General features: G+C 39.4%; 2 protein-coding genes across 10 annotated transcripts in view; one reads left to right on the forward strand and one right to left on the reverse strand.

Moving 5' to 3' along the window:
- Positions 1 to 22,374, forward strand: part of MYO3B (myosin IIIB) — a 519,880-nt gene extending 497,506 nt beyond the window's left edge. The window contains exons 33-36 of one of the 4 annotated variants that reach the window (XR_015147505.1): positions 9,096 to 9,231; positions 18,593 to 18,699; positions 19,074 to 19,120; positions 19,919 to 20,150. Coding sequence is in view for 2 of the 4 variants with exons in the window: in XM_086357182.1 (XP_086213308.1) it covers positions 18,593 to 18,699; positions 19,074 to 19,120; positions 19,919 to 20,057 (293 nt within the window). In the remaining 2 variants the exon portion in view is untranslated. Of the gene's footprint in view, positions 1 to 9,095; positions 9,232 to 18,592; positions 18,700 to 19,073; positions 19,121 to 19,918; positions 20,151 to 20,734 lie in introns of those variants that run through there. The other 3 variants (XM_086357182.1, XM_086357193.1, XR_015147500.1) reach the window with 3 other exon arrangements.
- The window catches only part of LOC147378514 (uncharacterized), a 50,070-nt gene that overhangs the window by 175 nt on the left and 24,619 nt on the right, over positions 1 to 25,276 (reverse strand). For 2 of the 6 annotated variants that reach the window (XR_015147545.1, XR_015147546.1), the window contains exon 3: positions 20,815 to 20,948. Coding sequence is in view for 2 of the 6 variants with exons in the window: in XM_086357452.1 (XP_086213578.1) it covers positions 5,729 to 5,877 (149 nt within the window). In the remaining 4 variants the exon portion in view is untranslated. Of the gene's footprint in view, positions 1 to 3,843; positions 5,878 to 20,814; positions 20,949 to 25,276 lie in introns of those variants that run through there. The other 4 variants (XM_086357458.1, XR_015147547.1, XM_086357452.1 and 1 more) reach the window with 4 other exon arrangements.

Genomic DNA, 25,276 nt, shown 5'->3' on the forward strand with positions numbered 1-25,276 from the left:
TAGACCTTGAGATGGGATGATGAGTTCCCTGGGGCCAGCTAATATTTGGTTGTAATTAAGAGTTACTCTTTCATGTTTTGTCTGATGTAGGTGGGAAATTGCCCACGTGCTTGCTGAGTTCCTTGCTCATGTTTCCTCATAAATGCCTCTGTTTACTTCATTAATAAGAAATGGATGCCTCACAAATTACACTGGCACACTTAGCTTGTTCCACCCCTAGCTAATATTAAAATTATGAAATGCTATACACACACACACACCATACATGATATTTCTTTGGGAACCTCCATGTATTAACTTTTTAGAGGCTCAGAAGGACCTAATGACCTAATCTGTGATGGACTACACCCATCTGAGAAACTTAGGCGTTCCTGAAAAAGGGACCCAGTGAGCTCCATATTGGGTGCAGTTTGGAGTGTCAATGCTGGTAATTAGCAGGAAGGACAATAATTATTTAGGTTACTCGTTTGTAAGAACTATGCAAGGACTCATTTAGATCCAAGAACCAGAAACCCATCTCAAACTAGCTTACACCACAAAGCACTTTATTAGGGTTTAAACAATGTCATTAGGCCTCCGTCTATGTCTCCCTCTCTCGGTGCTGCTCAGCCCTTCAGGATGTCACTTTCAACGTTAGTAAAATGGTCACTGCCAGCCCTGAGCCAATATCTACTAGGTAGGACTTGAGATCTCAAAGAGCAAAGGGCTCTTTCTCCTCCAGTGCCCTATCTCAGATCTCCTAGAGGAGCTCCAGCCCTGTGGCCTGTGTGCCCACCCACGAACTCGTTTCTGTAGGAGACACTCTTCCAGGCTCCCAGGCCTGGAACCAGACCTGGACCGTGTGTTCAGCCTGGTCTGGGGAAGAGGCAGAGGACGGGCAGGCAGCCACATCCGCATTCCTGGAATATGTTGCCCACAGGAAAGATAAAGCTCTTTTACCAGAGCAGAGGGGAGGAGATATTAAGGCAAACAACCAGTATCCACTTAGAAATTTTTATTTCCAATATACTCATCATGCTCTGTGGCTGAATGTAGCAAATTTTCAAAAGGGGAGGCTGATGCAGAGATCTCTGATTACACGTGTCTAGGTTCTGTTGATGAAATTGACTGCCCTCTATCAGGTGGTCAGTACTGTTCTATAAGTTTTAAACAAAACTCCCAGTGGGTCTTGAAGAGCAGAAATGAAGTACCTTTGGATATTCCTTTTCCAGCTATGGTAGTTCTCACAAATAAATTAAAATTGCTTTCCCTATACATGTGTAAATATTATTCTATTTCATAGAACATATTGATACTTACACTAAATATCCTGATACTTAATTATTACTAAATCATACCCAGGAAAAAGAAACAGGGTATAGTATTTTTTATCAGTTGAAAACTTTTTAGAAATATTTCTGTTTGAATAATTTCGTAACTCAGCCCTCTCAAGGATTTTGTATTTAGGTAGTAGATAGAATCTGAATTGCATATTTTGATGTGAGATGCTTGTTCCAATTATTAAGCAATTTATATATTGTGAGCCTCAAACATGTAATTCTCAGTATGTAGAGACAAAGCTGGAAATATACTCTTTAAAGCTGTGTTATCACAGAATAGGGACTAAAGTCTCTGGAGCAAGTAGTTGTAGACCTTGGAGGTCAGAAAAATTCACTGAGTCTATTTTATTGTTTGTGATTTTACTAACCTTCATGAGGATTTACAGATCAACCACAGTTAATAGCACAGTAAACTCATCAGCACTGCAAACCAACTATGTTCTGGAATGAATAGAATTAGAAGCTTAGCTCTGTTGGCAGTTAGATGATATATCACCTAATCTTTATGGAGCAGAAATTTGGCTGCTGTGTTTCAAAGTAACCTATATAACATCACACAGAAGCAGGACATTTAACCCAAGATTGGGAAAAATTGTCTAAATAAAGATTCTATCAACAAGTCGTATGTGTTAAACGATTATGTTTTTTTGTTTCTTTGTTTGTTTTATCCTTTTAAAGAGCAAGGGCCAGAGTCACTTGGCAAAATGGAATATCCAACAACTAGCTCTTGGAATAATATCTATTGTGGCAAAACTTCGCCAGTTGCACAAAATGGGAGCATTAAGCACAGGGGAGCCTAAGGGAACTCTGCAGATTGGAAATGGAATCAGTTGTTCAGTATTTCCTCTCTGAGGACTTCCTTCCTAGGGATGGGAGAGGACAAGGCCGAAGAGCGCAGAAGTCTTCTTCTATTGCCTTCAATAAAATAAAAGATGTCACACTAAAGAGACAATAGTAATCTGTAGACAGATCTTTTGTGGAGTTTTAGTATGATATTGGCAGTAGGTTTGTATCAAGTTTGGATGTTTTTACCAAACAATTTATTTGAAAGAACTTTCTCATATCCATTCCCAGGAACCCATAACCCTAATCAGTGCTCAGTTTCCATTGTTTAGAAGTCACGTTCACGTAGTCACACTTATATACCTAAGAAAACTTCCCATGGGAACTGTCCAAATCAGCATGAGCCCAGCTATAGAACTTTAAGTGTAGAATTCCTCCATGCCTTGAATCTACAATGTTCTGTCTCTGCAGATTTGTATATCTCCTTTTAAATAAGCTCTGTCCTGTGTGACTGGACCTTTGTACTTCTGACAGGATAGCCAATAATGGATATAAATTTGTCCAAAGTTTAGGATAGGATGACTAAAAATTATCCAAATCCCAACTCTCAGAATCTTGTGTTTCTATTGGCCTGCCAACCACCTTGATTTCTTCTCCAAATTATGTATATTGCCTGGATCAGCAGCCAGTGCCCTCTGACCCTCCACTCCACTCTGGTGACCCTAAATCTGAGAGACTACTGTGTCCTAGATCTTCCTTGTTTCTTTTCCCTTTCCCAGGCATCTATAAACTTGCCAAAAACTTCTTGAGGATGATTTTACCTACTATTCATTCTTAACAATTCCAGAAGAGTACATCCAACCGTGTAAAAACAAATACAACCCTGAGTCTGCTTGATTGCACTGGCTTCTTTGTTATCAGGGTTAAAGGTATACTGAAGACCAGTGTTAGAATCACACAATAATGAACTTGGGATGCAAATTCCTCTTGAAATTCAACTATAATATTAATGATTCTTACAAAGAGATTAGCAGCTTGTTCTAAATTAGTCTTGTAATATATCTTAGGGATCACGTTATAAGGCTTATCTATCTGTAAACCTACAACAATCTGTGACCAAAAGAAATACAATTCTGTATTGTAAACATTTGATTCTTTCTTATTTATAGATAAGGTGAAGTGGGAGGAGGGACCCAAAAGTGAAAAAAAGAGAGAAAAGCAACTTAGTGAATAATGTGACTGTCAGTGACCAAGTAGATGCAATTATGACATCTATGACTGCCTGTATTTGCTACCTCTTTGTACAGATTGCCTAAGAATGACCTTAAGAAGTGAGCTTGGCTTGTTTTTAAATTTTCATAGTGTCAAAAATTATAACTTGAATGATCAACTTGGAATATCCCAAGTAAAGCTGTCAGGTTTTCTCTTTTTTGTCACAGATTGGTTTATAATGCACAGACATACAGTTAAATGTGTTATTTGCTATGAAGTCTGCCCCTCACTCAGGCTTCGCAATGCCAGTACCTCATTATCCAGCACGGATGTTCTGATCACTACCCACTATCAAGCCATTAGATAGGTTCCTGGGTTGGCCCAGCCACAGGTGCCAGCCACTGGTCCATTATGGCCAGGGATTGACCTGGAAATGTGGCTGTTTGGCCCCGCTCTCAAAAAGGAAGGACCCACTTGGAAAATAATATCACTGTTCATGTATCTTCAAGAAGGGGATCGCCACACAGTCTTTTTTCTTTTTTTTTTAATCCAGCTTCGACAGCCTCTTTTCTTCCAGATGGTGCACGGAGCCAAGCCTGTCAGAGACCCTTAGTCTCCTGCTGCCTTTTAATGCTGGTCCTTGATTGCTAATGACCCCCAGCTGGACTGGCTCCTCAACCCATTTAACCCCTCCCTGCTGGGTCCCCGGCTCATGCAGGGTGAGAGGCAGTGAGAGCTGGAGGTGGGAAGGTGCCAAGTCATCCAGGAGCTCCGGCCCTTCCAGAGCTAGTGGCGCGTTTCCTCTCACCATCACACACGTCCAAGATCGCTCCAGTGGAGAGCTCCTGTTAACATGGTTCTCCCTACATTGTCACATCAATGCTACCAGGCTTCTGATTGCTAAAATTTCATTCGAATAAGCCAGGAAACACTGAAAGAGTGTTTCCTGTAGGTTCAAGAGTTGAAGACTCCTGATATGAATCCCCTGAAATATGTTAGTTTGGAAACTTAAAATTACACCAGAACGTGTCTTTTGGTCAAATTTAGTAATCACAACTACTCTTATGTGTCAGTATACAAAATCACCCCAAAAGAAACCTGAGGGAAGGTCATAATTTCCTTCTTAAGGCCTAAATCACTGTATAACCCAGGAGATACCCATTTCAGGTATGCTGATAATAGCTGTAAGTATTTACTTTGGTTAAACTTGGCTTGTTTTTTTCTGCAACATGTTGGAACATGCTTGTAGCTATACTGGTCAGGTGACTCAGAAAAGGGGGGTTTAAAGGGGAAGAAAGTTGATATTCATTTGTTGAGAGATCTTGAGTCCAGTGGAGAAACTCAAACTCAGGTCTTGTATGACCTGCTTATGACAAAATAACCTTCTATAAAAATAAAGGGAAGTAGAGGGCATGAGAGATCAGTATTTTGTTTATGAGTTCATACCACTATGAACCATATGAGGTTTTTGTTAACCTCATATCAAACTGTAAGAAAACAAGCAAAAGAAATTAAGTAATTCTGTATGACCCTACAGAACTGAAGTCTGAACTCTTAATCTGAGCAGAGAACTGAGAGCTTTGAGTCTCACTATTTTTATAAATCTTTATATGTTTACTGGATAGTTGAATCAGATTTCATTTACAGTGTACCAAAGAATTTTTTTTCCAACATGAAGCACAAAATAGGAAAATAACCCAAATGTAATTATTTTCTATTTAACCTTGTCTCCCCCAGATACGTCCTATTTTATTGGGTTTTTGGAGATTAAAACTGAGAGAACGAGAGGAATCTATTTTTTCACCACTAATACTACATTGATTTCACTTTTGCATCTCATTAGTTTAATGCAAACAAAAATCATACCTGTGATTTCTTTTCCTCTGTTATTCACATTCTCTCTGTTTCCCACAGGTACACACATACCTGTCAGTCATTTGTGTGTATAATCTCCCTCAGACCAACTCATTCATACTAATGACTGCTCTCTCTATTTGTAAAAATAATGTAGAATTTATGAACCTGGGTGAGTGTTTGTACAGCTGTATGACATTAATCTGTAAATTGCAGGTTTTGCTCACATCTGGGGAAAGACTAAGTGAGCTTAAAATGTGGTCTTTTAGTCCATCAGTAACCAAATGACCCAGAAAGGTGTTCAGATGAGGCCACCTTGTGCAGCATTGCATTTTAAATGACTGAATTGTGTTAGAATGAAGTTCTGGTGTAGTTATGGAGAATTTAACCCCCCGAATGTATTTTGATTGATCATCTTTAAATTCCATCAAGCCAGTAGGGTCAACAGCATTTATGTCCATTTTTCAGATGAGGTACTAAGAGGCCAAATGGCAGGAAGTCTGTAGTTACAGCATCTTAAAGTTGGCAAGGACCTTACAAAGCATCTCAGCTAATGGTTCTCAGCCTTTACCTGCTCTCACACTGGTTTCATGCAACAAACCTCCATCAGGTGCATCTTTCACTGTACACAGATGCTCACACACTGGGAAGGAGCGTGACCCCATGGAGAACAGCTCAGAATCTCCAGGCAAGCCCACATCACCATCCTCTGTTGAAAAAAAAAAATCACTGTATTAGTCCAACTCCATTTTACAGATAAAACGTGGCGGCCAGAGGAGGTAGACAATTCACCCAGAACTTGAACTATGCCCAGGCCTTCTGACCCCAAGTCCAGTGCTCGTGTCAGTACAGCTGACTGGCCGTTTGCACACTCACAACAGAAACCGGAACCAGGTGCCCAATTTAGAGAGCCAGGCAGAGCTGGGGAGGAACAGCCCAGAATCCCCTGCCATGAGGAATCAAAGACCCCGTCACAATTAGTTTAGTAAAACCAGCACTATCTGGTGTCCCATATCCTCAAGCATTTAAAATGTCGTTCCAATCTTCAAAGACATTCTTCGTTCCATTTTTATCTGCTTTTACCCAGGACATTGTTTCCCAGCACCCGAGTAGTTCACTAGGTGATTTGCATCTCATTAGGAGCTCCAGAAATGACATCTCCCAGCCTGGCACTGTGGGTCTGCTAAGCAGCAGATCCAGGTTGTGGATTTTTTTCATGTTGACATTTTTGAAAAAGCTGAATTAATGCTGTTTACCCACTGGACACAGTTTGGGTGGCCATTTTCCCCTTAATTCCTGTCCCCCTACAGGACCAAAGTTATAGAACAGAAGAAGTGGGTCATCCCCACATGAAGACACCTGGCTGGAAAGGAATGCTGTGAGACCTCAAAATAAGCAGTTTAAAAACTCCTAAAAGCAGAGAGATGGGACATGTTATAAGCATTCTGACCACTATGCAAAGTAAAAGAAAAAGAAGGAAAAGTAACACAACCCACTGGAATCTGTATAATTGATTCTAAGCTTGTACCTTTTAAACATTTTTGACCAGTTTCAAGCCTCCTAACACCTCAGAGATTTTTGCCTTGCATTTGTTTTGCTTTAAAGGAAGTCTTACTAGGTTCAAATGGCTTTTCAGCTTTGTCACACATTCATATAGAAACTTCCAGAAGAGTACTGAGCAGCATTGTACTTCTGGAAACCAGATATAATGTTTCCATGATCAGCAAAACTTTTCTTTTGGAATAAGAGAAGTGATTTTCCCAGTGTCCAGGGAAATCAATGTCTGCTTTGGGCTCAAGCCATTTGATGCAGCTTCCAGGGCAAAGAAAATGCTTGGTGACGTTGAGGGCCCTATTGGAGATGCTTCCCCTTCCCAGAATTTCTTCTATCCTTGCAAAACCTCTCATCCTGGGCTGACTTTCAAGATGGCAGCTAACAAATCCACAAAATCAACCTAAGCTCTTAGGAAAGAGTTAAATCTCTGGTCTTTTCCAATCCTGGCTACAAATTAAAATCATCTGAAAGGGGGAGGGGCATTTTTAAAATAGTAACAATTCCAGAGACCTAATCCTAACCAACTGAATTAGGATTTCCAGGGGTGAGGCTGAGGCATTAGTGCTTTTCAAAAGGTGTTTAGGTGATACTAATGTATAAACAAGGCAGAGAACCACTTTCATGTACCAAAAATTATGGCAGCCCCTTAAGCGTACCCGCTCCGCCTCCGCTGCCATGCTTTCTCTTTCCATGTTATATGCCATCCTCACTGCAGCCTTACCTGCATGATCATCATCAGCAAGTTCAGACCTGTAACAAGTCCTAGAGCTGGGATTCGTACTTAGGTTTTTCTGACTCCCCTGCCTTTTTTCTTCTGCAACATTCATGTTTCTTAAAGTGTGGGATGTAGATCTCTGATAGTTTGCACGTTGATTTTAGATGGTATGTGGCTATGACCTTAAATAACATTGAATTGTGTAAAAGAAAGTTATTCCTTTTACAATTCTCACTTTAAGTTCTTCAGATTAAGGAGAAAGTCTTAGTGGTATTAGTATGTCTTAAATTCTTCTCACCTGTCTTTTTAACAAAACTTTAAGAAGCCCAGAACATTCTGTGGGAAATAGAATCTAGCTCAGGTGTAATAATATTGTTTTATTCTCACTGAATTTACTTTGTGATTTTCTTCTATTTATGGCAAATAACACTTACAATAGTGAGTTTCCACTTACAATAGTGAGTAAAGCTTCATTTTAAAAGAAGTGTATTTAAGTTAAAAAAAGAAATTAAGTTGATTTTTAAAATATTAAAGAACAGTACAGGTGTCTTGAATATAGCAAAAAAAAAAGTTTATGTGGCAGCTGAATGACAGAAGTTTGAAAAATACTTTCCTGCAACATGGCAATTTTAAAAATAGGCATCTCCGCACCTGTTAGCCAATGGGAACTTTCATCTACCATTTCATTACACCAGACAGGCAACTGGTTTCTCAGGGTCCATGGTTCTAAAGTCCAACTGGTTCCTCAAAGGTCCAGCTAGGACCTTTGAACTTTGTTGCTGCTACCAGCTCAAGAGGAATCCTGAAACACAGGTGACTGATAACCATGGACAGCAGGAAAGGGCAGGCATTCACCCTCTCAAGTAGTTAATGAAATGCAGATCAAAACAAATGATACGCCATTTTTTTCACCTATTGAATTGTCAGGCTTTTTCTTCAAGATGCTGGTCCATGATACTGAAAGCCTTCAGAAACAAGTCATCTCAGGTACAGGTGATAGAAGTGTATTTTGCTACGTACTTCCTAGAAGGCAATTGGAAATAAAATTTGTAAATTTTAAAAATATATATAATCTGTGGCCAATAATTCCACTTCTAGGGACTTATCCTAAGAAAATAATGTGAATTGTCAAAGCTCAAACTATGAGTATGTTCCCCGCAGCATTGCTTATTATTGAAAAACATTGCAAGCAACTTCTGTGCCCAAAACAAGAAATTGTATAAGTTAATTATAGTTCATTCATAAAAAGAAATAGCATGCAACTTTAGAATTGATGCCATTTAGATAAATCTGGAAGACAGATAAGAAATATGTTCCAACATTTACTGCTATTACGGCAATGGGATCAGGGTTTTTTGTTGTTTTTTTTTGTTTTGTTTTGTTTTCATTGCTTAACTTCTTTGAACATCATGTTCATTCATTACTTTAAAAATGTAACTCAAAGTATGATACTATTTTTAAATTAGGCTAAATAATGGAAAAATATTTATGACTTTACTGTTAAGTATGAGGAAAAGTAGTAACAAAGTATATGAATGACTAATTTTTTTTTTAAAAAGTGAATATATATTCCTAGAAAAAATATTGAAATGATTTTAAGAAAAAATTACACATGAATCTTGTTTGTTAAAGGCCATTTTCATCTTCCTTGTTGGCAGACTAAGGTTCCCTAGAGGTATCCTAGGATAAGAAAGTCCTTGGCAATATCCCAATTGACAGAAACAAAGAGTGGACCACAGAAATGGAACAGGCCTTAACAAGAATAATGAATAGTCACCATTCATTCATTATTTGGTGAGTGTATGCCAAGCCCTGAGCTATGAAATAGTTTCAGGAGAAGTTATTACCACTTCCCTAACTAATAAGGAGAAAATTCCACACAGACAATTTAAAACTGCACCATCTTCCACAGGCACTAATGTAACTCAGGGGTGTTTTCTTTGTAGCAATTTTGCAATTTTGAAGAAGATTGTTCATGACATAACATGGCAACTGGGAAAATTTGTAGGTTTCCTTTCATCTTAGAAAGGAAGATCTGAATTACATGCACCCCAGGAGAAAATCTCTCTTTCTGGTTGTGTGTGTGTGTGTTTTACAAAAACCTACTGAATTCCTTAGTCTTCCCTGAAGTTAGATGTAGTAAGCTGAAAACTTGTCAGAATGTCTCAGTTAAAGAACAAGCATCAAAATACAGGCCATGACCTAGGCCATGGGGTTCGAATCAAAAGACCTGAGTCCAAGCCCAGGTTCTGAGCAGAGGCCAGCAGAGGGGCCCAAGCTCCCTGACCTTCAGAACCCCTAGACATAAGAGCAGGGAGCTGAACCACAGAGATTATCATCCTCCATATCATGACTTAAAATGGAACATTTGAACTTCCAAGGCATGATTTCTCCCCTTTGACTCCCTATCCAGTATGTATGGATATGAGAGTTGGCCCATAAAGAAGTATCCAGTACGTATGTAGCCAGTACATACATACTGGATACTTACTGTACATACATACTTACTGTATTCAGTATGTATGGATGTGAGAGTTGGACCATAAAGAAGGCTGAGTCCCAAAGAATTGAAGCTTTTGACCTGTGGTGTTGGAGAAGACTCTCTTTTTTATTTATTTATTCATGTATTTATTTTAATTGGAGGCTAATTACTTTACAATATTATAGTGGTTTTTGCCATACATTGACATGAATCAGCCATGGTGTACATGTCCCCCATCCTGAAACCCCCTCCCACCTCCCTCCCCATCCCATCCCTCAGGGTCATCCTAGTGCACCGGCCCTGAGCACCCTGTCTCATGCATCGAACTTGGACCGGTGATCTATTTCACATATGATAATATACATATTTCAATGCTGTTCTCTCAAATCATTCCACCCTCGCCTTCTCCCACGTGGAGAAGACTCTTGAGAGTCCCTTGGGCTGCACGGAAATCCAACCTGTCAATCCTAAAGGAAATCAGTCCTGAATATTCATTGGAAGGACTGATGCTGAAGCTGAAACTCCAATACTCTGGCCACCTGATGTGAAGAGCCAACTCATTGGAAGAGACCTTGATGCTGGGAAAGATTGAAGGCCAGAGGAGAAGGGAGTGACAGAGGACGAGATGGTTGTATGGCATCAGCAACTCAGTGATGAGTTTGAGCAAGCTCCAGGAGATGGTGAAGGACAGGGAAGCCTGGCATGCTGCAGTCTATGGGGTTGCAAAGAGTCAGACATGACTGAGCAACTGAACAACAACTCCTTATAAGACTCTGAGCTTCTCTGACATAGCCCATGTCCAACAGGATGTCAGGAGCCAGTGGTTTACAACACACTGGTTGTTTACCTGAAATTCAAATCTAGACAAATATTTTTTTTTCTTTTCCTAAGTCTGGCAACCCTAATTCCACAGACTTCATAATTATACAATTCTCTATAGGCTGCATTCTTTTTTTTTTTTGGCTGTGCCCGAGCAGCACGAGAAATCCTAGTTCCCCAAGCAGGGATCGAACCCATGCCCCCTGCAGTGGGAGTGAGGAATCTTAACCACTGAATCACCACCAGAGAAGTCCCCACAGACTGTGTTTTTAAAGTAGTACAAATCATTGAACACGTTATGCCAATGTGGTTCCTATTGGTCTAGTACCATGGCTGTCAACCATGCTGCACATTAGAACCATCTAAGGAAATTAAATCTGTCTATCCATCTGGTCTTCCCTGGTGACTCAGCAGCAAAGAATCCATCTGCAATGCAGGAGAGACAGGTTCTATCCCTGGGTCAGGAAGATTTCCCCTAGAGAAGAAAATGGCAACCCACTTCAGTATTGGCTCTGACAGTAAAGCATCTGCCTACAAAACTGGAGACCCGGGTTCAATCCCCAGGTTGGGAAGAGCTCCTGGAGAGGGAAATGGCAACCCACTCCAGTATTCTTGCCTGGAAAATCCCATGGACAGAGGAGCCTGGGAGGCTACAGTCCATGGGTTCACAAAGAGTCTGACACAACTGAGCGACTTCACTTCACTTCACTTCAGTATTTTCACCTGGGAAATCTCATGGACAGAGGAGCCTGGTAGGCTACAGTCCATGGGGTCCCAAGAGTCAAACTCAACTTAGTGACTAAACTACCACCAGCACCATCTATCTGTCTGTCTGTCTGTCTGTCTATCTACCTGTATCTATACGTATCTATATACAGATATGGGGCTTGACTGGTGGCTCAGTGAACAATCTGCCTGCAACGCAGGAGACCCAGGTTTGATGCCTGGGTTGTGAACATCCCTTGGAGGAGGGCATGGCAACCCACTCCAGTATTCTTGCCTGGAGAATTCATGGACAGAGGAGCCTGGTGGGCTATAGTCCATGAATGGGTAGTAGGTCCTGATCTGGGCATTGGTAATTTTTTAACTTATTTTTTAACTGGAGGAAAATTGCTTTACAATGTTGTGTTTGTTTCTGCTGTACAACAACTCAAATCAGCCATCATTATACATATATCCCCTTCCTCTTGAGCCTCCCTCCCCTCCTTCCATCCCACCCCTCTAGGTCACCACAGAACACCAAACTGGGCTCTCTGCATTATATATGGACACTGGTACTTTTAAAAGCTGAACATCTGCTTTTAAAAAAAAAAAAAAAAAGCCTCATTTGTGACTTAAAATTGTGTTTGAATTAGGGTTGCCAGATTTAGAGGAGAAAATAGGACACCTGGCTAGATTTGAATTTCAGATAAATAATCAATCACTTTTTAGTATATGTCCTGAATATTGCACAGGATATACTTACACTCACAATGGCACCCCACTCCAGTACTCTTGCCTGGAAAATCCCGTGGATGGAGGAGCCTGGTAGGCTGCAGTCCACGGGGTCACTAAGAGTTTACGACTGAGCGACTTCACTTTCACTTTTCACTTTCATGCATTGGAGAAGGAAACGGTAACCCACTCCAGTGTTCTTGCCTGGAGAATCCCAGGGACGGGGCAGCCTGGTGGGCTGCCGTCTATGGGGTCGCACAGTCGGACACGACTGAGTGACTGAACTGTACTTACACTCAAAAGGTATCAGTTGCTTATCTGAAATTCAAATGTAAGCAGGTACCCTGTATTTGATCTAGCCACTCTAGTTAGAATATACCTGCATGTTCAGTAAAGAAAATTGAAATATTAAATTCCCAAGCAGGTCATTTAAAGTTACAGAACAAAGCCATCAACTGAATTCAGCCATTTGTTTCTCACCACAGGCTTGAACAATTGTGCAGTTATGCCATGTAATGACTTGGAATTAAGGAATAAGGAGTTCAGTTCAGTTCAGCCACTCAGTCGTGTCCAACTCTTTGTGACCCCATGAACTGCAGCATGGACTATGACCCCATGGACTCCAGGCCTCCCTCTCCATCACCAACTCCTGGAGTTTACTCAAACTCATGTCCATTGAGTCGGTGATGCCATTCAACCATCTCATCCCCAGTTGCCCCCTTCCCCTCCTGCCTTCGATCTTTCCCAGCATCAGGGTCTTTTCAAATGAGTCAGTTCTTTGCATCAGGTGGCCAAAGTATTGGAGTTTCAGCTTCAACATCAGTCCTTCCAGTGAATAGTCAGGACTGATTTCCCTTAGGATGGACTGGTTAGATCTTGCAGTCCAAGGGACTCTCAAGAGTCTTCTCCAGCACCACAGTTCAAAAGCATCAATTCTTCTGCACTCAGCTTTCTTTATAGTCCAACTCTCACATCTATATATGCTGCTGCCGCTGCTGCCAAATTGATTCAGTCATGTCCAACTCTGTGTGACCCGTAGACTGCAGCCCACCAGGCTCTGCTGTCCCTGGGATTCTCCAGGCAAGAACACTGGAGTAGGTTGCCATTTCCTTCTCCAGTGCATGAAAGTGAAAAGTGAAAGTGAAGTCGCTCAGTCATGTCCGACTCTTCACGACCCCATGGACTGCAGCCTATCAGGCTCCTCCATCCATGGGATTTTCCAGGCAAGAGTACTGGAGTGGGTTGCTACCTTCTCTGCATCCATACATGACTACTGGAAAACCATAGCTTTGACTAGATGGACCTTTGTCGGCAAAGTAATGTCTCTGCTTTTTAATATGCTGTCTAGGTTGGTCATAACTTTTCCTCCAAGGAGCAAGCATCTTTTAGTTTCATGGCTGCAGTCAACATCTGCTGTGATTTTGGAGACCCCAAAAATAAAGTTTGCCACTGTTTCCCCATCTGTTTGCCATGAAGAGATGGGACCAGATGCCATGATCTTAGTTTTCTGAATGTTGAGTTTGAAGCCAACTTTTTCACTCTCCTCTTTCACTTTCATCAAGAGGCTCTTTAGTTCTTCTTCGCTTTCTGCCATAAGGGTGGTGTCATCTGCATATCTGAGGTTATTGATATTTCTCCCGGCAATCTTGATTCCAGCTTGTGCTTCATCCAGCCCAGCATTTCTCATGATGTACTCTGCATATAAGTTAAATAAGCAAGATGACAATATACAGCCTTGATGTACTTCTTTCCCTATTTGGAACCAATCTGTTGTTCCATGTCCAGTTCTAACTGTTGCTTCTTGACCTGCATACACATTTCTCAAGAGTCAGGTCAGGTGGTCTGGTATTCCCATCTCTTTCAGAATTTTCCAGTTTGTGGTGATTCACACAGTCAAAGGCTTTGGCATAGTCAATAAAGCAGAAGTAGATGTTTTTCTGGAACTCTCTTGCTTTTTCAATGATCCAAAGGATGTTGGCAATTTGATCTCTGGTTCCTCTGCCCTTTCTAAAACCAGCTTGAACATCTGGAAGTCCATGGTTCATGTATAATAAGGAGTATTCCCTAAATCAGACATGACTTAGCATTTCCTGGTGCTATTGAAACTCCCTCCATATTTCTTGCATTTTCTGACAGATTTATATCCAGTTTATTATAGAGTTCTGTGACAACTCAGAAGAGAAGGGTGTGTTCAAGATCTCAAAAATGAAATCGAAAAGGTGCAGGGGGAAAAAATGTACAGAGATTCTTGAAAAGGAAAGAGACCTATGTTAAATGCAAACCGGTATTCATGATATAATATACTTTTAAAAAGCACAGTAGATAGGTGGCACCCAGAGTATGGGCTTCCCAGGTGGTGCTAGTGGTAAAGAACCCACATGCCAGTGTAGGAGCTGCAAGAGACACGGGTTCAATCTCTGGGTCAGGGAGGTGTCCCCTGGAGGAGGGCATGGCAACCCACTCCCGTATTCTTGCCTGGAAAATTCTATACAGAGTAGCCAGGCTGGCTAAAGTCCATGGGGCCACAAAGCATAGGACAGACTGAGCATGTACACACAAACAAAACCCCAAGTATTACAAACTGAAGTTTGGCTTGGCTTACAAGTATTTATGTGAGGCAGAAGTTGGCTACTTACAGAATATGAACTTCATTGTCTCCAAAGTAAATAACTCCTATTCTAATGTATGTCTTCAAACTCAAATTGCCCAGTTTATCTACATAAACTAGTCAAATGAACTAGGAAATTGCCAGATAATCCTGTTGCTTTGTATCTCTTATGGGCAAATTGATTGGCTCAAAGGCTAAAAGACAGGGATTCGTGCATCCACTCTGCCACTTACAGACTTAGTCTTTCTCACTTGTAATTTCTTTATATACTGAAAGAAACAATAATTTTTGTTCTACATGCCCCATTATTTTTTTTTTTTAATTTTTAAGGAAAAAAATCTTGACAAACTTCTCAAAGTGCATACATACATAGATTTAATCAGTGTACCATATGCTATTTTGTGTTTTGTGTCTTTTTCTTAATTTTGAATTTTCATGTATCAGTATCATAGCCATTTTTATCCTCATTGGTGCTTTCATGACATGACATCATATTTATATCTCAGCGGTAATTTCTCCCCAATTATTAAATATTTATTATGATTCTAGCTTTTTTCTGTTGAAGAAAGTGTTACATCCATCTTCATACAAGTGGTCTTTTTGTTCTCTTTCAGTTTACTTTGTTGGAACATGGTCCTTGAAACAAGTTGCTTAGCTTTTGTTATCTATTGTCAAGTCACTTCAGGAGAGGGGAAGCCTATAGACTCATCTGTGTATCCAGGGCCACTGCCACATTGTCTTTTGACCTTTCAATTTATTCTAATAGAAAGTCAGTAGTAATTGTTTTAACTGAAGCTCTTTGTCAAGGTGGCTGAATATTTTTCAGTATCTCATTTCATAATTGTATTTCAACATATATAAATATATCTGTTAGCTCAGTTGGTACAGAATCTGCCTGCAATGCAGGAACCCAGGTTCAATTCCTGGGTCAGGAAGATACCCTGGAGAAAGAAATGGCAACCCACTCCAGTATTCTTGCCTGGAGAATTCCATGGACAGAGGAGCCTGGCGGACTACAGTCTATGGGGTCACAAGCGTCAGACATGACTGACTGCCTAAACCACCACCACCATCTTTGTCCTTCCTCAGCCTTTCCACATTATGTATAATATCGTGTCTCTATATTTTAATTTGTTTTTAATCTTTCTGTTGCGCTTTCTTTCATCTTAAGGTTTTGTTAATGTTCATCATATAGAATATTTTACTTTAATATAATTGAACCCATCCTTGTCCCTATTATCTTCTTCCACAGTTAAGATAGGTAGTCTATTTCATTTCCTTCCACAGTTTTCATGGGGCTATTTAAAATGTTTAACTATATAACATCTGGAATTTATTGTGGCCTGTGAGAATCAAGAACTGTATTGAGAAAAGTAAAAGATATAGAATTTAAAAAGAACTAATTTGAGATCAGCAGCAATAGCTATGGCCTTAGGCAGGTCACTAACCTCTTAAGGCACGGTGTCCTCTACTAGACTGAAGGCAAGGACCTTGTCTTATTTCTCTTTGTCTTCCCCACGTTATCAAGCAAACTACCTCACATATAGAATATGATTTGTAAGCTCTGTATTTAAGTGATATTTTTGCACACTGCTGTCCAGTTGTTGTAACAGCAGTAATTGAATTTGTTTCTCAATTTAGTTGGCTGCTTGTGATTGACCATATATCACTAATACTCAATTTTGTTCCAATAGCAAAATACCTGTTCCAGTGTTTTGAAAAACATCATAAAATATGGAGGTATTAAAGTTAAAATAATAAAAATTAAAATTTGATGCTAAATCAGACACCAACTTATGCTAGATTCTAGTATGGTATCAGATATTAATATTTTGTTTTAATTTATGGGAAATTTTAAAAAGAGAAAATTCAATGCAATAACTGATTCTTTATAAGGATCGGGAAAAGAACACCCACCCATGGTACAGCAAGTTCATCAGGAGCAAAAGTTGAGAACCACATCTTGTATTAAGCATTTCTAGTGGAGAATATAAATAAAGGCTTCTGATCAATTGTAATCTTTACATAAAGAACAACTGAACTGGGCTGAACTTCAGCTGAATCTCAAAACTATTTAAGATCAGTCTTTTGAGGTGCTAGGGTTGGAATTTCTGTAATAGTAGAATGTCTAAAAGAGAATAGATGTCAGATCTTCAGTACATGCTTAAAACAAGCAACCTTAACTCTAAACACTTCTGTTCATTAATCTATAAATCTGAAGGTATAATGTAAAAGCCTCACAACCTCAGGTTCTACCATATTACAAAATATGGACTTTGCAAAGCATATGGAGGTAGGTGTGTTGGAACTATCAGAAAGTACCCATTTCAGTTCTGGATTCCTTATAGTCTGAGGTTGCTGCTAGTACAAGAGGCTGGAGTCCTGTTCTCTGCACAGCTCCTGAAGAAGTGGATGGGGATGTCTGTCCAGGCTACTGGAATCCTCTGCAAGCACCATCATTCTGCTGTGCTAATTAATATTTTTTCATGGAGCTTACTTTTATGCAGACCTTTGACTTTTTAAAAGAATTTTGTATTAAGACAACATGATATAGTTTTTTAACTGCTAGAATAGGAGGTAGGAGATCTAGGGTTGGGTCTCTACTCTGCCACTTAAACTGGAGTGAGTCATTCCGCATTTATGGGCCTCGGTTTCCTTTTGTGAAAAAATGGGTATTTAGAACAGACAGTTCCTAAAGCCCTGTGTGGTTCTAATAGTCATGTTCAAACATAGATGTGTTCCATTTAAAAAAAAATGCAAAACTTCATATTTAGGAAACTGATAATTTGCTCTTCATAATGGTCTTTGCTGAGTCATTCTTCACTTAGAAAATTCCCCTAGAATTTCCTTGTAGAGTAAGAATCTCTAATAAAATCAAACTATGATTCCAAGTGCAAATCATTCTCATAATTAGTTTATGGTATACATATCCTTGGTTGAGGAAAGTGATATCTCTTCTCCAGACCATGACACTCATGAGCAGTATTTTATGGCAGCTGTGTGTGTGTGTGTTTGTGTGTGTGTTTGTGTCTGTGTGTGTGTTGGCAAGAGGTTAGAACTGCTGAATTCTGATTCAGATATAGTACAAAAGGATAGCAGGTTTCACAGAAAGCACCTGCTTGGAAGAGAAATAAGTCATGACTTCGTTGTACACGTGGCTTCTTAATCTCCAGTGCACCCTTGGTCCAGGGTTCTGAAATCAGGACTAAGACAGAGAGGCTGCTCTGTGAAATCAAGCAATCATCCTTTCCCCTTCTCCTTTACACTACCTCCAGGGACTGCATGGATCAGTGGCATTGTTCAAAGCATTTCAGAAAATACTAGCTGAAGCCACTTTGCCTCCAAAATGTATCCCACCAAAAGGTTTGTTTCTCATCTACCCAGCAATGTGTGTTCTCCAGATGTCTTTGAACTCTCACTGTAGGACGTGGTACAAACTGCCCCAGATTGCCTTCATTGCCTTAACTATCTCACCAAGAGGGCATTCTCTACTCTACAAAGGCTGACCACCAACCTCTACTTCACCAGCATGGACAAACCAATTTGCCTTCTGTCACTGTTGACTGCTGACTCAGATAAGAAAGATGAAGGCAAAGTCCCTGATAGCTGCCCTTGTTTACACTTAGCAGTCCGTGTGTGTGTGTGTGTGTGTGTGTGTGTGGCGTATTTCTCCTGATATTAGCAAAGCTCTAACTTGCCTGTTAAAATAGGACAGGGTTTCTGCTAAATGCATTTATGTGATGAGCAATTTTACACTTAATTTTCCCAATACCTCAGATAGTTGACAGAAAAGTTCTGCTATCCTGTTGCAGATTCAGAAAATGGTCTTGCACAGAAGCAGCGAACACCTCGCCGAAGATGTCAGGAGCCCAAAATGTTGAGTAGCCCTGAGGACACCATGTACTATAACCAGTTAAATGTGAGTTCAAAGTGGCCATAAAGCGGTTTCACTGGCTTTGTTTCCAGTTAATAATTCTGTTATTAATACCTGTTCCAGCCCCTCCAGCCCCACCCCCACTCTCTTATACTCTCGTCTTGAACATGTGCTTAGGCTCTTTATCTGTTGCTTTCATGTCAGGATGTCTGCCTTCACGGTGAATAATTGATGTGGTTTATCAAAGACGAGCAAGATGCATGCTTCATCAGGCTCACTTGAGCCCTTTGATCAAAAAAATTATGCTGTGACTTCTGATATTATCAGCATCTGCTTGCATTCAACACAAAATCACTTTGAATTAAAAATTAACGACTTGCTGCTTTGCTTTGACTGTGTGTTCTTGGCCCTCTCCACAGGGAACTCTAGAATATCAAGGGAGCAAGAGGAAGCCAAGAAAACTTGGGTAAATATCTGTCTTCTTAGTTCTAAGCAACTGTAAACAGACGGGGTCCTTTGTGATATTCAGAAAATGCAAAACTTTCTAGAGAGGCTTCTAAAAATATACAGTGGGGATATCATCACAATTATTGACATTGGAAACTACTTTTCACAGTGGCAAGTATACAAAACTTGAATCTATTCTGTCTGAAAAGACTGAAATTGCCACCAAAAGGTAAATGTTATTTCTCATAATTATCCCAGGGAATTATACTGTCTTTATAATTCAAGACATGTATTGGGCTATATAAAACTCTCCCACAATCAGAGCACCCCAGTTGTGCAAATACTCCTTCCTCCACATTCCTCTACTCCTGAGCCTTAAAGGTACACAGAGGAAATTTTCTCCCAATGATTAGCCACTACAGAGTTTGTGGCTGATGTGACTGTTAGCGTCTCTATTGAGAATAGCAATGAGATAGGTAATTGGTAGTAGTTTGAGAGCTAAAGATGGTCAGGAGGGGAACTTTCTCATCTAGAGGGAGCCAGACAAGTTAATTCACAAAAATCAAACTGCAATATGATCACAACTTCCAGACACCACTAAATCGGGCCCGTTATTAGTGTGTGACCCAGATGTGAAAGGCTTTGTGAATCAGACCCCAGTTTCCATGCTGGGAGGCCCTGAGCTACACTAAGCTCTGCCCCACCACCCAGTGTGAGGGCCCAGCCCTGTTCCAGGTACTCACACAATTTTAGCTGCCCCATTGATGACTGCTGCACTTGTTTTCTTTTTCTGCTGAAACTCTTTCCTTTGTTGCAGCCAAATCAAAGTGCTTGATGGAGAAGATGAATATTACAAATCTCTGTCGCCTGTGGACTCTATCCCTGAGGAAGACAACTCAGTCCACCCTTTCTTTTTTTCTTCATCTTCAAAAGGGGCATCTTTTGCTCAGCACTGAGCTATACTTTCTGCCTCCCAAGTCTGTTGAGGGTAAGAACAATCATGGTAATTCACTGACTGTCATTTAATAAGAAAGGTGCAATGGGACCAACTTCTTTGGTTGATCTTGATGTGGTCTGTGCTGGAGCCTTACTGAACAATTTTCAGATTCCAAACCATTTTCTCCTACCTCCATCACCTTCTCCCCTCCCCCTGTAACATCTGCTCTGTAGCCTGAGCTGGGCAACCCCTCCTTTTCTTATCTCTTGAGTCCCTGTAGGACATGAGCACACCTCCACTACAGCAATACCCATAATTCATGCCCCAACATCTACGAGAGTAACAGTCTCACCTGAGGACACTGATGATATTTCTTTATTTTTCCTACCACATCGTTCCATGCAGAATCTGCCCCTGTGAAAAGCCAGGAGTCCCTTTCCTCCTCACCTCTGCACTGCATCCTCTTTCCTTTTGCTGGTCTTTTCTGTCCTTCCCGCCTCACCACTGTGTTGGGGCTCCATTGCTGAGTGCCCCCATCCCAGAAGGATACAGTCAAGGTCTCTGAGGCCAGGATAATGTTTCATGCTTAGGGGAAGAAGCCTGAACCTTTCAGGTTCTTCCTTTAAGGCAAATGAACCCCTCTGCTGCTAGTTGTTATTCTGATAAAGCTTTGCTTCTTTATTCCACCTTACTAAGACACCTTCATCACCTTGACGGTAAAAAGAAAGGAATGAACTGGAAAGAAAATTTGGACTCATCAGAATTCGTGTCACATCATTTTGTAGCTGTCCATTCCCTGGTTGACTGTCTCCATGGGGCCATGAGTAGCTGCAGAGGAAGTATCTTGTCTCGTCCATCTTTGTGGCCACAGAGTCTAGCACAGTGCCCAGCACAGGGAGGACATGCCCACCTTGAGTGAGTGGAGAGACTTAGTTACACAAACATATCTGAAGTTACTTTCAATTATATGTGATATAGGATTGATCACTTTTCTTATACCATAAGCTCTGATTTTTCACTGAAGCTTGGACTAGTCCTATTTAATCATATTATACCATATATGACTCAGTGTGATCCAATGCAACAAACTCTTTTGAGTAACTACTCTGTGCAAAACAATATGTGAGACTGCTGTGTGATATGAAAATCCAATAAGACCCTTTCTCTAGAAAAGATGTTCTTTATATTCTTTCTACTTTAAACATATTTGGCAGATAGTACACATGGGAGTACCTAAATTTTGACAAAAATATACTTGAGGAAATAGAAAAAATAATTGTTACCAAAGTTTTAAAGGGGAGAGTTCTAATAAGCATTTTACAAACACAAATGATGAAATGAGGTATTTAAAGATCTCAGAAATTGTAATGTTACAAGAAAAAGAAATAGAGCCAATTATTCAATAGTTAAACTTTACTGTTTAAAAAATGAGTCTTGATCTTTTTTCCAGATCTTCACCCTAAATGTATGTTCATAAGGTATGCAAATAGAGCAGAAACACAAATGCATTTTATTTTATTGTTTAAAATATAGTATATATAATATATAGATTTTAACATTATTATTAATATGAGTAGTTTTGGCAATTTCACTTTCATCATTGATTCATCTACTTTTGATTTGATAATGTTAGCTGTTCAAACTGTTGAATATAAATGATCGTAATCTCCCACTTGTCTGTGTACAATTGTATACACAGGCTTGTTTCTAATTAAAATATATCCATAAATAAAGTTTAAAAGGAAATAGAAGTAATTATAAAATCATAATTCAGAAGCTCTAAAATATCTGGTCACACAGAATAACTGCTTCGGTAATATCATAGCTCCTGACAGTACTTTAGAAATGCTGCTCATTGTCAGTCACTGCATAGAGAAGACAGACTACAGATGTTACTCTTTGACTAGTTATAATGCCACAAACTCAAAGAGCATTCTTAAATCTTTAGATGAGAATGATGCAAACTGGAATCTCATAGATGTCTTACTAGATTTATGAAGGTAATGTGCATATAGCAAAACCAAAGCAAAAGTCAAACAGTCCAGAGCATTCTTCTTCTCGATGCCCCAAACTTAGTCCCTCTCCCAGAAGCAGTCGTTTTTAAAAATTATTTCTAATTCTTTTAATGGTTTCCATCATGTCTCTGAATAATTTGCTTTGATGTTGATTTGTCATTTTAGACAATATCTGCTCTCCCCTCTATGAAAGATGTGCATTGATGTCAATTTCTTCACCCCTCTCTTCTTCCAGTGCTTACAATTTTGTGTTTAAATTGTTGTTGATTACCTTTTAAACTTTAAATTATATAATTAAATACCTATTTTTTGTGCCATTGACTTCAGATAGTAGCTCTGTGAGAATGCCTGGCATGAAGAAAACCAGAAGACTGAAGGATAATATCAAAACAGATAGAATAATGATCCTTGGACAAAATAGAAATAATTCCAAGAATAGTAGAACAGTAGTTTTAAAACTTCATGGAAACCATTGGTGTTCATGTTCTGAGCTACTGTTTCTTCCTCCATTTTGGTTCATCTGCAGATATGCCTCCATCTCCTTTCTAAACTTAATTTTTAAATATAGTACATATACAGAAATAGGCACAAATCAGAAGGCTTAGCTCAATAAGTTATCAGAAAGCGAGTATCTGTGTAACCACTCCTACAGTCAGGAACAGAACACTGCCAGCACCCTAGAAGCCTCCTTCCCAATCACTACCACCCCCACCTACCTCCCCAAAGAGAAGCACTCTCATGACATTATGGTAAATACTTTTTGATCTTTGTCATAGTTTTACCATTTACAAGTATCCCTAAACACTACAGTTAGGTTTTATCTTTTATAGATAGATTTGAGAAACTGTATATAAATGGAATCATGTAGTATGTAATTTGAGAGGGCCTTGTTCTTTTTATTCAATGTTATATTTGTAAAGTTCATCTGTGTTATGGGATGTAAATGTAGTTCATTCGTTTTCATGACTGTATAGTATTCCAGGATATAATTATGCCATAATTTATTTAGCCATTCTACTTTTGATAGACAAATATGAATTGTTTCCAATCTGGGTCTGTTTTGCAAATTGCTACCACAACATTATTGTGTATGTCTCTTATTTATATTTGCATGCCTTTCTATTGGCTATATACCTAGGATTAGAATTACAGGATCCTAAGGTACACATACCCTCACTTCAGGAGATGATGCCTAACTTTTTTCCTAAGTGATGTACCAATTTAGCCATGCTGGTAGTATAAGAAAACTCCCATTGTTCTGCATTCTCACCAGCTCTTGCTGTGATCAGTCTTCTTCATATGAGCACTCTGACAAGTATATAGTAGGGTCTTACTGTGATTATAGCTCACACATTGCTGACTAATAATGATATGGAGAATATTTATATGTGTTTAATGGCCACTTTAGATATCTCCTTTTGCTACGTGTCTGTTTTTTATTCATTGACTATTTTTCCTTTAATTTGAAGAATGTATTACACATTGTTAGTTATATGTGTTGCAAATAATTCCTCAACTAGGTGGCTTGCCCTTTCTTCTTTTTAAAAAGCCTTTTGATTGAAAAAAAGTTTGTCACTTTAACATAGTACAACATATCAATCTTTTCCTTTTTGATTAGTGCTCTTTTATAGCCTGTTAAGAATCTTTTACTTAACAAGGTCATAAAGATATCTTTAGTATCTTCAGGAAGCATTAATTGCTTTGCCTCTCATATTTAGATCTTCAACCCACACAGAATTGACTTTGTGGATGGTGGAAAGTAAGGGTCAATTTTCAGGTTTTCTGTAATAGATAGTTGTCTCAGCCCCATTTAAGGAAAAGGCTATCCTTTTCCTGCTGTTCTAAATTACTACTATTTACATAAACCAAGTGTTCATGAGCCTGTTTCTAGATACTCTATTCTGTTCCATTGATCTATCTGTTATCCTTACCTTAAATGCCATACTTTGATAATAGGTCTTAGTATATAGCAGAGCAAATCTTCCAACATTGTTTTTCTTCTCCAAAACACCTGTGATTAGTTTGGTCCCTTTGTATATTGTAGAATTAGTCAACTTGTAGAGGAAATAAAACCTGTTGGGATTTCTTTGGAATTATCTTGAGTCTATAAGTCAGTTTAGAAGGAATTATCATGTATACAATATTGGATTTTTCAATCCATGAACATGATATATCCTTCTACTTATTTATTTCTTCTCTCAATAATGGTTTAGAGTTTTATGTGAGAAATCTTATACATATTTTGTCAGTTGTATTCCTATGTACCATATGTAATTTGTACCATATGTAATTTTTATTTAAAAATTTCTATTAGTTGATTGCTATGGACTAAATGTTTATGTCCCCACAAAATTTGTATGCTGAAACCTTAATCCCCAATTTATTTGATGGCATGACCTTTAAGAAGTGATTAGGTCATGGCTTCCCTGGTAGCTCAGCTGGTAAAGAATCCACCTGCAAAGCAGGAGACCCCAGTTTGATTCCTGGGTCAGGAAAATCCTCTGGAGAAGGGATAGGCTATCCACTCCAGTATTCTGGCCTGGAGAATTCCCTGGACTGTATAGTTCATGGGGTCAAAGAGTTGGACATGGCTGAGCGACCTTCACTTTCACTTTCATGAGAACAGAGCCCTCATAAATGGAATTAATGCCCTTATAAAACATATCCCAGAGAGCTTGCTTGCCTCTTCTGCATGTAAGGATACAGTGAAAAGGTAGCTGCCTATGAATCAGGAAGCAGGCTCTCACCAGACACCAAATCTGTCAGCACCCTAATCTTGGACTTCCTAGCCTCCAGAACTGTGAGAGAGAAATTTCTGTTGTTTAAGCTACCCAGTCTATGGTATTCTGCCATAGCAGACTGAACAGACTAAGACATTGTCCTTATATGGAAATGCAATTGATATTTTGCACTTGAGATCTATCAACATGGCTAAATTTACTCATTAATTCCAATAATGTATCTGTAGATATTTTTGGATTTTCTACATATAAAGTTAGACACTCTGCAAATACTATAGATTTTTTCTTCCTTTTCAATATTTGTACTTTGTTTTTTCTTGACTCACTGCCTGTTTCAATTAGTTATTGCTGCACTGTAAACCACCCAAATCAACCATATATTTCTCACAAGTCTATGGATATTTTTGGGTTTTCTGCATATACAGTTAGACCCTCTGCAAATAATTATAGACTTTTTCTTCCTTTTCAATATTTATACTTTG

This window comes from Bos grunniens, chromosome 2 (genome assembly GCF_055505025.1).
Source record: "Bos grunniens cultivar Pamir isolate PY7600 chromosome 2, Bosgru_T2T1.0, whole genome shotgun sequence".
NCBI classification, from domain to species: Eukaryota; Metazoa; Chordata; class Mammalia; order Artiodactyla; family Bovidae; genus Bos; species Bos grunniens.